Source organism: Petaurus breviceps, unplaced genomic scaffold (assembly GCF_028583685.1).
Source record: "Petaurus breviceps papuanus isolate PSGF00001 unplaced genomic scaffold, PetGlider_PUasm1.0 90760, whole genome shotgun sequence".
NCBI classification, from domain to species: Eukaryota; Metazoa; Chordata; class Mammalia; order Diprotodontia; family Petauridae; genus Petaurus; species Petaurus breviceps.
Window position 1 is genome coordinate 10,785,550 of NW_027187338.1, and position 16,499 is coordinate 10,802,048.

The window sequence follows — 16,499 nt, forward strand, 5'->3', positions numbered from 1 at the left end:
TAAAATAACTGAGAGTATACCTGCCAAAACATACACAGGAACCACAGAAACATATAAAATACTTTTTATACAAATAAAAGTCAGATCTAAATAACTGAAGTAATATTTATTGTTCATGGGTAGGTAGAGCCAATATAATAAAAAAAAATGGGAAATTTTACCTAACTAATCTATTTATACAATTTCATCCCAATTAAATTACTAAAAAATCATCTTACTGAGTTAGAAAAAATAGTAACAAAGTTCACATGGAAGAACAAAAGGTTAGGGACTTCAAAGAAACCAGGGGAAAAAGATGCAAAAGAAGGAGATTCAGCAGTATCAGACCTTAAACTATATTATAAGGTTGTTGAAGTGTAAGATGAATAATTTTGATTATTTTAAGTTAAAGTTTTCTTGCATAAATAAAACCTATGCAGCCAAGAATAGAAGGGATGCAGAAAATCAAGGGCAAAACTTTCATAGGCAGTCTCTCAGATAGCATTTGACTGGGTTCGAATATTGCTGTGGTGTAGTTAAATGATGATTTGGTTGATTCAGAGAAACACGAGAAGACTTGGACTTATGAAGGAAAATGCTATCCACCTTCCAAGAAACAAATGATACGTGGAAATTAAGTATGGTACAGTCATATATATGTGTGTGTGTATGAGTATATATGTGTATGTTTATAGATATCTATATCTATATATGTATATAAATCCACACTTAATTGTAGCCTTCTTTAGGGCAGGGGTGAAGAGGGGGTGGGAGGGAGGGGAAAAAATAAAGTAAAAAGTGCACAAGAAAGCAATGAAAAGCTGGATAGCTTTGGAAAAAATGTGTAGTATTTATCATACAGATTTTCTTGAAATGGAAATTTATTGTTTTATATTGAATCTTCTTTTATGTTCTGCTGTATACATGGCGATGTTTTTTTTTCTTTTCTCATTTTGTATTTAAGTTTAAAATAAATAATAAAATTTACAAAAAGAAAAAAAAACACAAAAGCAACACTCTCTGGTTAAATGTAAGGAACTCTCTTGTTTGAACTGACAAAGGGCAGCTCCAGAGCAGGACCAGAGGTCGGCTCTCAGCCTCCAAGGAGAAGCTGTCATGCCTACGTGATCTATTCTATCTGGTTTCTCCAATTTAAGAGCATGTACACGAGAGTAAGACAGAGATGAACCTGAAAATGCTAACTTTAAATTCCTTGTGATTGGTGGAAGGCAGGAGAGGAAAGCTATACAATGTCAAGTTGGACACCATATACTAGCATTCTAAGGCAGTGTTCTTTTTTCATTAAGAATATTTAAAACTGAAAGGGTAAAGCCACTTTGTGGCTGCTTCAGTCATTTTGTTCCAGGCTGGGAGTGGGGACAGCTTTCAATATCAACCTAGACAAAACTTGAAAACTCTGAAATGTGTGGGATCCAGCTATCTGAGGCCAATCTTGGGGTGATTTCCCACTGATGATAACTTAATATTAGAAGGAGGACCTAAAACTAAGGAATAATTACCATATTAAGAAGTACCTAAGGGACTAGAAATATAATAAAGACTCATGCAGATACTTCAATTCAACAAACATTTATGAAGCACCTACTGTGTGCCAGGCACTATGCTAAGCTAAGATACCTGTTTTCATAACATCCAATAATTAGTAAGGATCAAATACCGATGTGCTATTTTTGTTAAATGATGGCTTCTCAGTAAGAGTTGTTTTAATATTTGAATTTTTTAATTTTAAAAAATATTTAATATTTAAAAACATTTTCCATTAAGGATGATTTCTAGCATGGGCCCCAATTTGATCCTCAGTGAAACTCTAAATGATAAAAACAGATAGTTTATGAATACTTAGAAAGAATGTAGTGATCACTAGAACACAAAGTGGGTTCACCCCATCATAAACTAACTTCCTATTATTTGCACATGGCGTCATCAGGTCACTTGCTTAGGGGAACATTGGACATAGACTATTTGATCTTAGGAAAGCTTCTGATCAAGTTTCCAATAATAGTCTAGTGGGTAAGATGTTGAAATGTGGGCTAAATGATAATATATCAGTGTATATTCACAGCTGTATATAACAGTATCCAAAATGACTTCAGTTTAACATAGTAGGAGATCTTTAGGGGAGGACCACATGGTTCTATTTTTTTTACCCTACTAATATAGTATTCCTGGAAGAAAAAACAGAAAGGATGCTTATTAAATCTACTACTGATACAAAGTTGGAAAGAAAGAGCTCCCACCACAATTCCAACTCTAAACAATTTTGACTGGAATACAAAGCAAAAATCTAACAAGAGAACAGGACACAGATAAAACCTAGTCCTACATCAGGCTAAAAACACTGCACAAGTACAGGACAGAAGAGACCAGGGTTGGAAACCATACTTCTGAAAAAGGTCAAGGGGCTTTAGTCTTTCAAATCCTCAAAAACCCTCACTTGATCCATCCATCCCCATGAGCTATTGTTCCATCTTTCCTCCCTTTTGTGACTAAACTCCTTGAAAAAGCCATCTACAGTAGGTGCTTTTACGTCCTTCCCTCTCACTTCTTAACTCTCCACAATCTGGCTTCTGATTTCATCGTTCAACTGAAACTGCTCTCTTCAAAGTCACCAATGATTTCTTAATTGCCAATTCTAATGGCCTTTTCTCAATCCTCATTCTTCTTGACCTTTCTGAAGCCTTTGACCCTTGATCACCACTTTCCCCTTAATACTTTCCCCTCTAGGTTTTTGTGAGAAAGCTCTCTTCTAGTTCTTCTCTTACCTATTTGGCTGCTTTTTTTCCTTTCTCAGTCTCATTTGCTGTATCTTCATCCAGGTCATCATCACTAACCATGGGTGTCCCACAGAGGTCTGTCTTTGGCCCTCTTTTCTTTTTTCTCTATACTATTTCACCTGATAATCTCAACAGCTCTCAGGGATTTAATGACCATCTCTATGCTAATAATTCTCAAGTTTACTTATACTAACATAACCTCTTTGATGACCTCCAGACTAGCATTTCCAACTGCATATCAGACATATTGAACTGGATGTTCTACAGACATCTTAAATTCAAAATGTTGAAAACTGAATTCATTGCCTTTCTCCCCAACCCCACCACTTTTGAATTTCCCTATTACAATTGAGGGTACCATCATCCTCCCAATCACTCACACTAGCAAATTAGGTGTTATTCTTGATTCCTCATTCAATATGTTACTAAGGCTTATTGATTTTATATAACATCTCTCATCTACACTCTTTTCTCTCCTCTGACACTACCATTACCCTAGTACAGGCCCTTAACACCTCTTGCCTGGACTCTTGCACTAGTTTGCTGGTTAATCTTCCTTACACAAATCTATTCTCATTTCAATTTACACTCTACTTAGGTCTGACCATGTCATCCCTTTACTCAATAAACTCTAGTGGCTCCCTATCATCTCCAGGATCAAATATAAAATCCTCTGTTTCTCATTTAAAGCCCTTCATATCCTGACTCCCTATACCTTTCCAGATTCCTTACATCTTACACTGTAACCCTCCCTCCTTTCCCCCACCCTCCACTCCACCATGTAATCTATGATTCAGTGACACTAGCCTTATTATTCCCTACACAAGACCTTCCATCTCCTGACCCTGACTATTTTTCAATGATTGTCCTCCATGTCTCCTGGCTTCCTTAGACTGTTTAAAGTTAAGTCTCGTCTAAAATTCCAACTTCTACAGAAAGTCTTTCCTGGTCCTTTTTAATGCTAGTGCCTTCTTTCTGTTGATTATCTCCAATTTACCCTGTATATAGCTTGTCTGTACATAGCTGTTTGCATGTTTTCTCCTCGTAAGACTGTGAGCTCCTTGAAAATAGGGGCTGTCTTTTGCTTTCTTTGTATTCCCAGATGGTACTATATGGTTCTGTGTGCTTTACCTGGAGCACATTGGGCTCTTTATAAATATTCATCAACTGACTATTTGAATATAAACTCACTGAATCAACACTGTGATGCAATTATTAAAAAATCCAACATTTTGAGATTATATGCTGCTTTAATTGAATTAGGGTAAAATAATAATAATAGCTAGAATTTATACAGTACTTTGAAGGTTTGCAAATCATTATCTAATTTGATCTTCACAACAACCTTCAGAGATAAGTTCTATTATCATTCTCATTTAATAGGTAAGGAAACTGAGGCAGAGGTTAAATGACTTGTCCAGGTTACACAAGAAATAGGAAAGTAATAATTCTACTCTATTTATATACTGATCTGATCCAGATATAAAATACAATGTCCACTTCTGGGCACAAAATGTTAAGAGGTCCAAGGAAAAATCAAAATACGTTCAGAGGTGAACAACAAGGACAGTGAGGGGCCTGGAAACCATATCCTGTTGGCTAGAGAAACTGGATTTTTTTTTAAAAGGCTATAAAACAGAAGATTAGGGAAAAGAAGCCATAGAATTTTAAAATTAAGAGGGAACTTAGATATTATCTAACTCAATTGGCTCACTTGACATATGAAGAAACTGAGGCTCAAGATCACAACTATTGAACTGTAGTGTATGATATGACAGCTATCTTTAAACATCTGAAAGGCTAAGAAGAAAACGGACAGATATACTATTCCACTTCAGAAGCTCCATAAAAACCAGTAGGTCAGTTTACAAAGGGCAAATTGTGGTTAAAAATAGGGAAGAAAACTTATCAGTTAAATGAGCTGTCTAGTGAGCTACCTGTTATTAAGGACATTTAGGTAGAGGTCAAATGACACAACATTGTTATAGAAAGGATTCTTTATTGAATTGGAGTTTGGTCAAGAGATGACTCCTAGGAGCGGCTAGGTGGTGCAGTGAATAGAGCAACGGCCCTGGAGTCAGGAGGACCTGAGTTCAAATACGGCCTCAGACACTTAACACTTACTAGCCGTGTGACCTTGGGCAAGTCACTTAACCCCATTGCCCTGCCCTCCCCCCTCCAAAAAAAAAGCAATAAAATAAAATATTTAAAAAGAGATGATTCTTAGTTGTCTTTTGATCCCAGTTCCAATTCCAATTCACCCTGATATTTGACACAAAAAATTGGATGATAATTCTATAATTCTTGAACATAAGTCACCTAGGCTAACTAAAAGGAATTAACACTCAGATCTTTGATAGCTGTTATACAGTAAGTCCAAAGTCTAAAAATGGATTTTCTACAAATTTATCATGAAGTTATATTCCATCTGGGCTGTGAGTTCAGGATGAATGTGCCAAGTCATTATTGGGCATGTGCTGAGGAATGTTCTAATTAACAAAAGTAGAGGTTTTTAAAGGACTTGTATGGCACTCTGAATTGGCATAAGAGATTTAAGTTAACACAATCTGCCCCCACAGATTTGCTAGGAAAAAAATCTGTGTCCTCTTTAGTTCACCAATGAAGTGAAAACTTAGAGGCGTTAGGTGACTTGTTCAGGTCTATATAAGCAAATTGCCCTGTTGGGATAAGGAATTACCAGCCCTCTAAGTCACTGTGGTACTCTTAGACCAGAGAAAAAGGAAGAATTTTAACAGATGAATGTTAATATTATCCAAATCAAGTTTTAGATTTAGATTTTTATATAGTTCAAGATAGTGCTTAGTTCTTTCATTAGCTTCTTCAGCACACATCCAGTTTTTCATCTTAGCCACTCCCAAAGGACTGTTAGATATTCATTGGGCCCTGATGGTGCCTACACCCTGACTAGGGCAAGTAGCATACAGTCTGAAGGCAAAAGGGATTGGGCCCATAAGTGACGACTAATTTTAACAAATGTGGACTATACTAAATGCCAGCCTTCTTAAGACGAAAGGAAGTTGCAATACTCGAAATATATGAAATATCTGAAATGACAGAGATTGGGACACCTGTATCCTAACTGCTATGCTATGTTAAGTATGCAGGGATTTTAAGGGACCCTAAGTAGTAAGGTCCATTATTTTTAAATCTTATGCCTGAAAATTGACACATGGAATTATCAAAGCCATTCACTTTGTTCTTCAATCCCAGTCACTCCTTCAAGTATACATATACTATCTTGTTTGGAATGGGGAAAAATTATTACTACAAAATAGGAACCTGAACCAAACACAGAATCACTTTAATTCCAATTACAGGTATTTGGATAGTTCAGTTAAGTCTGAAAAAAGACAGCTGTTTCTGATTGTTTCACTGATTTCTTTTTAAACAACTTTGGGTAAATAGGCTCAGAATCCTGAGACCTAATCAAAAACAGAGTTCAAAAATGGCTTATTCTGAATCTTGGTTCATAGTTTCATTCTGTTCCAGATTCTTATTCTCCTTAAGGTAATTATGACTTCTTTCCCTTTTAGCTTTGTTTATGGCTTACCTGGGCTACTGGAACTATCTCCTAACTGGATTTCCTTCCTCCATTCAAGACAAACTGATAGTACAAATGAACTACAAAGGCTTCTATTAGGTAAAGGATAACATAGGACTCAAGGTTAATATGAAGTACACTACTGAATTCTGTAAGTGACTTATGTTATGACTTCCCTGTTTTATAAAAATGTAGGAGAAATAGCTTACCTAGTTCTAGAATATCAGCGGCTTCTGTTAAAGAAGAGATGGTGCAACATAAGTCAACAAACCACCACAGAAAGTAAAATATACAGAACCTGCAGAGACAGCCCATTCCTGGTATAGTTAACTAGCCATAGTGGGTCATTCATCCAAGTCTTGTGGTAAGTGATATCAAATGAACATCCTCCCAAACCTGCCACTCCCCCTAACTTCTCTATATCATTCCTCCTGTTACTCCAAACATCAGTGTGATTGATCTTCCTTCTCCATCACCCCCAAAACTAATCAAATGCCAAACCCTGTCAATTCCACTCATACAATATCACTTGTACCTGCCCATTGTTTCCACTTTCCCACAACCATCCTTGTTCAGGTCCTCATCTCTTCTTGGATAGTATTTTCCAACAGTCTCCTAACTGGACTTTCTACCTCCGTTTTCCCCTATATCCCTTTTAGTTCTATATTTATAGGCTCATTAGCCTATCAACTCTAATTTACCTTACATTCATTGCTTAAATAATCTTCACAATTTAGTCCTCTGACAATGCCACTCCTATTCAAAACCTTCAGTGGCCTCCCCAATATCAAGTGAAAAAAGGATAAATTGATTCTGATATTTAAGGCTGTGTACAATATGGTTCCAATTTTTCTTACCTTATTCTCCAATTCCCTTTCATGTTCTCTATATTCCAAGTAAACTAGACTCCTCCTGTATGTTCTAACCCCTATATACAGAACTTGCCTTTGCTGGTTTCTATGTTATTGCTAATACTGTCCTCATACTTGGAATAGACTTCCCACTTTATCTGGAAATTGATGATCCTACCTTCTTTCAAGGACTAAATCAGTCACAACCTCCTCCACAAAACCTTCCATGAAACTCAATGGGGAAAGTGGTCATTCCCTACTGGAATTTCTCCTGGCATTTTGCCTAGACCTCTCTTTTGCATTTATCTCATTTTCTCTTATAGCACAATTATATGTGTACATTTCATTCATGTGTACATTCTCTTATTTCATTATCTCTTAAAGCACAATTATGTGAGTACATTTCACTTCCCAATGTTAGACATTTCCTTGAGAGTAGGGTCTTTGTTAAGTCTGTATGTGTATCTTTAATAACAGCACAGTGCCTTGCACAAAGTAAGCCCTTAATAAATGTTTGTTGAATTGAACTGAACATCTCCATGCTTCATAGATATTCCATAGGCTAGGAATATAGATATTCATTGATATTTCATAGGCTAGGAAGCAGGAAAGGAGGTTTTCTTACCTTGGAACTGGGATGTGGGCTCTGATGGGCGGCCATATTTGTGCTTTCTACCATCTTTCCAGTCTATTGCTACGGGAAAAGAGAAAGTATACAAATGAAAAAGAAACTCAAAATAGATAGAATTTATAATTGGAAGAGAATGAAAAATAATTTAGTCCAACTCCATCATTTTACAGATGTGAAAACTAAAGACCAAAGAGAGGAAGTTCTTGTCCGAGGTCACAAAGAAAATAAGTAGTAGAGCTAAGATTCAACCCATCTCAACATACAACTATACTTTACTTTAAACAATGCCAATATCTAAATATTCAGACAACAGAAAAGATAAAAGGTACTAGCTACTTTGTCAAAAGGAGTCTGCAGAAGGATTGGCCAAAAATTCTTTTAAATAGTTCCCTAGTATGTATAAATTATTTCCAACATAAAAATATTTGATTTATATAAAACTTTTCATAAACACATCCCTTACATGGAAAGAGGCATACATGAAATAACCAAGGAATGCTCATCCTTCTGAACTTTAAAGTGGCATATTATTTCACTAAAATGAGAGAATATTACAGCATATAGGTAAATATATCACCATCCCAAATGACTATGAGCTCCTGAGGACAGGGACTAGTTTTGCCTTGCTTTCTATCCCTAGTGTTTGGCATAGTTCCTGCCACATTGTAGGCACTTAATAAATGCTTACTGACTTGACCTTACATGCAATCAAGAAATAAAATGATACCTTTATCTTAATGGAAGCAATGTGCAAACATGGAGTGGTATAATGGAAACAACGCTGGATTTAGACTTAGAAAATCTGAGTTCAAATTCTGTCTCTGTCAACTGACTCAAGGAGTAACCTCAGACAAGTCCCTCTCCCTTTCAGGGGATGAGTCTTCTCCGATGTAAAAGGAAGGAGCTGGACTAAATGATCTTTCAAGTTCCTTCTAGCCCAAATCTGTACCTTTATTTGCCTTTTAAAAAAATACTGATATGCAGGATCTCTTGAGATTAAGGCTCCCTTAAGATAGAGGTTGACAGCTAACTTGCTTCTCCGCCCCCAATGATGGGTCAAAACTGAAGCTGAATTAATAACCTTTCCTTACCACTTCAATACTTAAAGGTTCTTTGATTTATTGGCACACCTGATCCTTACACCCCATATAGTCCATTCTCTTATGAGATGCTGTAACTGAAAAAACATCACACATGGTGATCAATCTTCTGTGTTATAAAGATCCTTGGATTTGGAGATGGAAGTTCTGGGTCCTAGCCCTGGTTCTGTCACTAATTTCCCATGTGATCTTAGGTAAGTCACTTTTTTCCTCTGTTCCTGAATTTTCTTTTCTGGATTAGGATTGTATTAGGACAGAGGTGGGGAACCTGCAGTCTGGAAGCCACATGTGGCCTCTAGATTCTCAAATGTGATCCTTTGACTGAATCCAAACTTCAAAGAACAAATCCTGTTAATAAAAGGATTTGTTCTGTAAAACTTGTACTCAGTCAAAAGGTCACATCCAAGGACCCAGAATGGCCGTAAGGCTGCAGGTCCCCCACCCCTGAGTTAGGAGACTTCCCAAGTACCTTCTCAATTCTAACATTCTATGATTCTATATTTGTAGTGAAAAAACTCACACTAAAGTAAAACAGATTTTGATTTTTTGGCATTCAAAAATATCTGCTTATTAAAAGAAAAGGATATTTTAGAAATAGAGACTGGCTTTTAATCTCTGGAGGCTTAACATAAGACCACATTTTATATCTGTCGTATACACCCACTATCTACAAAATTTTTGGAAACTATTCATAATAAGAATAATTATATGGACAGAAATCTGACTCTGAAATCCTAAAAAAAGTTCAATGACAAATACTCTAGTGGCGAACTTCAGAAATATCTCATCTTATTTACCACATTTATTTACCATATAAAGAAGAGAACAGGTTTACTCAGAATGGACAAAGGACTCCACATGAGAAGATAATGCACGTACTAAGATAAGCACCAAAAAGACATATTACTTAGATATAAACATATCAGAGGAATAAAGACAAAATTACCTGTCAGATCAGTGGAGAGGGGAAGAGTTCATGACCAGACAAGGGATAGAGATGATCACAGAAGAGAAAATGGACAATTTTGATTACATAAAATTAAAAATCCTTTGTACAAACAAAACAATGCAGCCAAAATTAGAGGGAAACTGTTAACTGGGGCAAAAAAAATCTTTGCACTAAATTTATTTCTCCGATAAAGTTCTCATTTCTAACATATATAAGGAACAGATTCATATTTATAAGAATACTCCAATTGATAAATGGTCAAAGGATATAAACAGGTAGTTTCCAAAGGAAGAAATCAAAGCTATCAACAGACACAAACCCCAAAGCACCAATAAAGAAATGCAAATTAAAGCAGCTCTGATATTCTACCTCACACCTATCAGACTGGCAAAGATGACAAAAAAAAAAACATCTTAGTGTTGCAGGAAAACTGGTACCTTAAAGAACTATTGGTGTAACAGTAAATTAATCCAGTCATTCTGGAAAGCAAGTTGAAACTAAGTCCAAAAGGTCACTAAACTGTGAATAACTTTTGCCCCAGTGATACAACAACTAGGTCTACTATATCTCAAAAGAGAACAATGAGAGAGGAAAAGGACCCATTACGTACAAAAAAGTATTTATAGTAACTATTATTGTGATGGCAAAAAACTGGAAACTAAGAGGGGTACCCTTCAGTTGGAGAATAACTAAAGAAATTATGGTATGTAAAGGTAAAGTAATACTACTGTGCTACAAGAAATGATCAAAGGGATTGCTTCAAAGAAACCTCAGAAGGTTGTATGAACTGATGCAAAATAAAGTGAACAGAAACAGGAAAATAATTTATACAATAACAACAACATTGTAAAGACAAATAACTCTGAAAGACTTAACTCTGATGAGTGCAATGACCAGCCATGCCCTCATGGTACCAACAATGAAGCATGCTATCCACTTCCTAACAGAAAGGTGATGACTGATACAAGATGCAGAATGAAGCATGAATTTTTAAACATGGTCAATGTGGAAATTTGTTTTACTTATTTGTTACAAGAGTTTTGCTTTTCTATTTTTCTTTCTCAATGGTGCCCAGGAAGGGGGAGGGGAAGGGAGAGAAAATAAATGCTTGTTAATTTTTTTTAATCTGGAAAAAGAGCAAAGTGAGCAGAACCAGGAGAACAATTTACACAATAACAACAATGTTAAAAAAATATGCTGAAAGACTTAATGAATGATTAATGCAATTACCAACCATGATTCCAATGTATAGAAGATGAAGCATACTGCTCACCTCCTGACAGAGCAGTGATAGACTCAAGATGCAGAATAAGACATTTAATTTTGGAAGTGGCCAATGTGGGAATTTATTTTTTCTTCACTATGTAAATCTGATACAAGTGTTTTTCTTATTTTTATTAAATGAGGGGTATAGATAGGAGGGAGAAGGGGTTAGAGGTAGGTTCTCTTGCCTTCCCCCCAAAAAAAGAGAAAAGGGGAAAGAGAGAGGAGAGAGGGAGGAGAGAGAGGAAGAGGGAAAGGGAAAGGGAGAGTGGAAGAGGGAGGGGAAAAGAGGAAGAAAGTAAACAGGAAAGAGGAGAGAAGAGAGGAAGAGGAAGACCAGAAGGAATCACTGACATGGAGGCCAGCCTTCAAATTTATATGCTGAATTTATTGTATATACCTAAAAAAAAAAAGCCAGTTTTATAGAAGAGATTTGCAGTTTCATGAACTAGATCCTCCTTCTGTTCTAAAGTGGCAGTGCTAATTTTATGTTTGTCAAATTCAAATGAAAACAAAGCTTCTCCCCCAAAAGAAATAAAAAATCCCCCCAAAACAGGAAAAAAAGTATAAACATACAATCATGGATTTGGATTTGCAAGAGACCTTAGTGGTTATGTAATACAAACCCCTTATTCACAAATGAGGGAACTGAGGCCAAGAGAGTTTATGTGGTTTGGTTAAGGCCACACATGTGTTAAGAACAGAGCTGGGAATCAAATCCTGGTCTTTTGACTACAAATCCCAAATTCTTTCACTGCACCACACTGCTGCCAATCCAATGAGGCAGAACAATAGACCCAGCAATTAATAAGCTGAAAATAAAATCTAATAATAACTGTAGATTTATGGTAGCAATAATAATAACTTACACTCATACTGGATTTTATGGGTGATAGGGCATTTCCTTCACAACAATTCTATAAAGTAGGTTGTGTCTAGTAATTTATAGGTAAAAACCCACTTAAACACATGATCTCATTTGATATTCCCCAAAGCTCTGTATTTTGTGTGATGCATTTTTTATTTTTGCATTTTGGAGGGGGGAAAACAGGGCAATTGGGGTTAAGTGACTTGCCCAAGGTCACACAGCTAGTAAGTGTTAAGTGTCTGAGGCCAGATTTGAACTCAGGTCCTCCTGACTCCAGGGCTGGTGCTCTATTCACTGAGCCACTTAGCCACCCCATGATGTACTTCTTTCTCTCTCTCTCTTTTTTTTTTTTTAAAGCAATTGGGGTTAAGTAACTTGCCCAAGGTTACAGGGCCAGTTTTTTTTGTGTGGGTGTTAAGTATCTGAGGCCAGAACCGATCCCGGGTCCTCCCAACTCCGGGGCTGGCGCTCTTACTTCCTGCGCCACCTAGCCGCCCTAGTTGTGATGCGTTTCTTAAGCAATTTTAATTTAAGACTCACTGAATACTGAACTGGAAGGGAACTTAAAGACCATATAGTCCAAACTTTTTATTTTATGGATGAAAGATGGTCTAGTGCACTTTGTAAGAGGTCTAGTCACAATAAGCCAGGTAAGTCACTGAATGCTTAGAATCTAAGGATCCTAGAGTTGGAAGGGACTCAAGGAGTCATCTAGTCCAACCCATATTGAAGGAGGCTTAAAATGCAGCATAGTATAGTGGAAAGAAGCCTCTGAGGGTTCCAACTCCAGATCTGGTACTTTTTAGCTATGTAAAAATGAACAAGTCTTATAAATGTTCTATGAGCACAATAAAGGATAACAAATACTTAGGGATAAGGATATAAAATGTACTACTCATCTCAAGGTTGTTGTGAGAAAAACACTTTGTAAAACTTAACATGCTATATATTATCAATCAACAATAATTTATAAAGTGCTTACTATGTGCCAAGCACTATGCCTGCACATATAAATGTGTGATATTTTCCTTTTAAAAATACTATATAAATGTAAGCTATTTTCTTCTTCGCATTTTCTTACCTAGAAGAAAAAACTGGAAAAATCTAGTTATATGGGCAAGTGGTATTTGCATAGAAGGCATCTTCTTTTAAGAGGGAATTTGACTGTGCCCCCAAAACTATTAAACTATGCATACCCTTTAATACAGTAATATCACTACTACTACTATTATTACTAATTTTAAAAATAGCTAGCATTTATATAGTGATTACTATGTGTCAGGTACTGTGCTAAGTGCTTTACAAATATTATCTCATCTTATTTATATATGTGTTTTATTTTACTAGGTCTATAAACCAAAGAGATTAAAAAGAGAAAGGACTCACATTACAAAAATATTTGCAGTAGCTCTGTATGCAGTGGTAAAGAACTGGAAAGCAAGGAGGGGTGCCCATCATATGGTGAATGGCTGTACAAGTTATGGTATATGAATGTGATATATGGTTATGCTTTAAGAAAAAATGAAGGGGGTGTTTCAGAGAAATCTTAGAAGACTTGAATGAACTGATGCAGAGTGAACAGAACTAGGAAAACAATTTATACAATAACAACAATATTGCAAAAACAATAAACTCTAAAACACTTAGTAATTGATCAATACAATGACCAATTACAATTCCAGAGAATTCATGATGAAACAGGCCCATCTCCTGATACTTTTTTTTTGGATGTAGCCAATGTAGGAATTTTTGTTTAATTGTACATCTTATTTGTAATAGAGGTTTTGATTTCTTTCTTTCTTAATGAGTATGGACGGTGGAATGAGGAAATGGAAGAGAAAGAAGGCAGATCTTAATCTGAGGAAAAAATTAATTAAAAAAATGAACTCTACTCCTTCCTCAATCCCAAATTCTGCTGACATTTTTCAAATACATGGGTAGAAATCTGCAAAGTCAACCACTTCTTATTAAATCTTGTTCAATTAACCATTTAAATTCCATATCTATCACAGTAAAACACCTTCATCATATCCTTCTGAAGTTCTTTTGCATTTCCCTCTAAAAGAGGCATATTCTCATCTGTAAAATAAGAATTGCAAGAATAAGAGCTAGAAAGTAAAGTAAGACACAGAAAGAGAAAGTAATCAAGGTCACACAGCTAGTAAGTGGCAAAGCCAGGATTTGAACCTATATCTTCTGATTTTTAAATTTAGTGTTTCTGCCCCAATACCACAGCTATAATATTTCTTATACTAGTACGATAGTCCAAAAAATCTGAAATCTATTGGCCTCTCTAAGACACGTAAGGCTCACTTGCAGCAGGCTGATTCTATTTTTATCACTTCCATCCTGTTATTTTCTGGAAATTTCCATGCTCTCCATTTGTTTCAGCCAGCATGCTACCATTAGCCAACATCCAGCATTGACCCCATGTAAGCTGTAAGAGATGGGAAACCAAAGTGACCTCACCTGAGTGAGAATTTTCTCCCTCCCTATAAAATCTGAACCTTTGCCAGCCTGTGTGAGCTGCCCTGATATTCTGAAAGTAACTGCAATCCAGGCATGCCCTACCAACTAGAAGAAATGGACACTTTGGCAGAGCCAGGTGCGCTGAATTCAAGGGAAGCTTCTTTTATGGAACATAAATAACACTCCTTTCTTCTCTCTTCTCTCACTGCCCCCCTGTTCTCACCCCCAAAGGTTTCATTTTAGAGCCTCCCTTTATATGAGTTAAAATGTACCAGTCATAAAAAGGCCAATGCTTTATGCATTTATGATTCTTTTATAGAAACCTCTCTTAAGTGCTATAACTGAGGATAAGGACTGAGCACCTACCAACCTTATAGACTGTTATAAGAAAAGAATTTCAGTGTTGTAATTTTTTGAGAGGAAATATAAGTGGACATAATTGGAAGTGATATAAGTGGAAGGAGTCTATATTTAAGAGTCGGGGAGCCTTGTGCTCAAATGGTGGCTCTGACACATACTAGCTGCATGACTATAGGTAAGTCACTTGAACCAACCAAGTTCTCAAGTTTCCTTATCTACAAAACAAGAAAAACAGCATTTATGCTAACTCTTTTCATAGCATTGTTGTAAAGAAACACTCTGAAACCTTAAAATGCTACAGAAGTTTTGACAGAAAGCCAGGCAAAATACTTTTTGTGCATGAACCAATTACACGTGGTAAGAAAAGTAACAGCAAACTCTGAAGTCGTTTATGTTTAAACATTATGAGTTATTAAGTTTTAAAGATTTCTATTAGGTTCTTACTTTCCAGAGAACCCAAATTTGAACTGGAAATTTAAAAACTCAACATTTGCCAAAAATGTGTCTAATAAATTCAACCACTTTTGCTAAAAATGTTATGACATAAAGCAGAAGAAGGTTCTTACCTTTCAGACAGGGCTACAGGTTCTAAGGACAGATGTGGTAATGGTTTGTAGAGCAGCTAAACTGTTTTAAGAATCCTTTTAGGTATCTGAGCAAAGCCTCAAGCTGCCCCACCCTACCTTGAAAAGTCATACTCCTGATGGAGATGATGTCATGGCTTTATAGAAACAAAGCCAAGGTGCAGTCCCAGGGTAACAGCACCGATGAAAGGAATTCTTTAATTCATTCCCCCAGGTAAATCCTTCACTCACTCACAGTGCCTCAGCATTCCCATCTGCAAAAGAGGAACAAGAAATCCTTATTACTAGGAAGATCTAGTTACTGAATATTGAACAGGGATCCACCACTGACTTGCTACATGACTTTCAGAGTAAGTCATTTAAGATTCCCTGTGTTTCAGTTTCTTTGTCTATAAAATGGGGAGAATAACACATAAAGAATCATAGAACTTTAGATCTGGAAGGGACTGACCTCCTAATTTTATAAAGGAAGAAACTGGGGCCCAGACATGTCCTAGATCATGCAGCAAGTTAGTGCCAGACTTGGGAGTAGATCCCAGGTTTCTTGACTCACCATTATTTAAGTTTGCAAGAAATTTAAATAAATGACACTATGTGATACTAAAATTCAAAGACAAGCATAGCAAGACAACAGAGGTAGTTGTGTGGCTCGGTGGATAGAGCGTTGGGCTGGGAGTCACGAAGATCCAAGTTCAAATCCAGCCTCAGACACTCACTAGCTGTGTGACCCTGGGCAAATCACTTACTTCCATTTGCCTTAATCCACTGGAGAAGGAAATGGCAAACCACTCTGTATGTTTGCAAAGAAAACTCCCAAAAGAGATCATGAGGAGTCTTGACACAACTGAATAAGCAAGATCTCTGAGAATATTACATGAAAAGAGTTTTAATAAATATTTCAAAGGCTGGACACATTGTAGAGGAGTAGTTTTTAAATACTTAACTTATTTTTACTTAAAATGGTATTATGTTATAATAGGGTAACTGCTGCCATAAATTGTTCCTTAACTTTGGATACCAGCTAAGATTCAGGGGGATATAGTCAATTGAGCCTGTACATCTGAAAGAAATAAAGACACAGTGCTCAT

The 16,499-nt window shown here is 36.4% G+C and overlaps 1 protein-coding gene across 10 annotated transcripts in view; it reads right to left on the minus strand.

The window, feature by feature from the left end:
- Positions 1–16,499, minus strand: part of SCMH1 (Scm polycomb group protein homolog 1) — a 160,165-nt gene that overhangs the window by 90,877 nt on the left and 52,789 nt on the right. For 5 of the 10 annotated variants that reach the window (XM_069068139.1, XM_069068142.1, XM_069068138.1 and 2 more), the window contains 3 exons: positions 15,511–15,665; positions 7,813–7,881; positions 6,546–6,569 (listed from right to left, as the gene is read on the minus strand). In XM_069068139.1, coding sequence (XP_068924240.1) covers positions 6,546–6,569; positions 7,813–7,881; positions 15,511–15,523 — 106 coding nt within the window. In that variant the 5' untranslated portion in view covers positions 15,524–15,665. Of the gene's footprint in view, positions 1–6,545; positions 6,570–7,812; positions 7,882–15,393; positions 15,666–16,499 lie in introns of those variants that run through there. The other 5 variants (XM_069068143.1, XM_069068140.1, XM_069068147.1 and 2 more) reach the window with 4 other exon arrangements.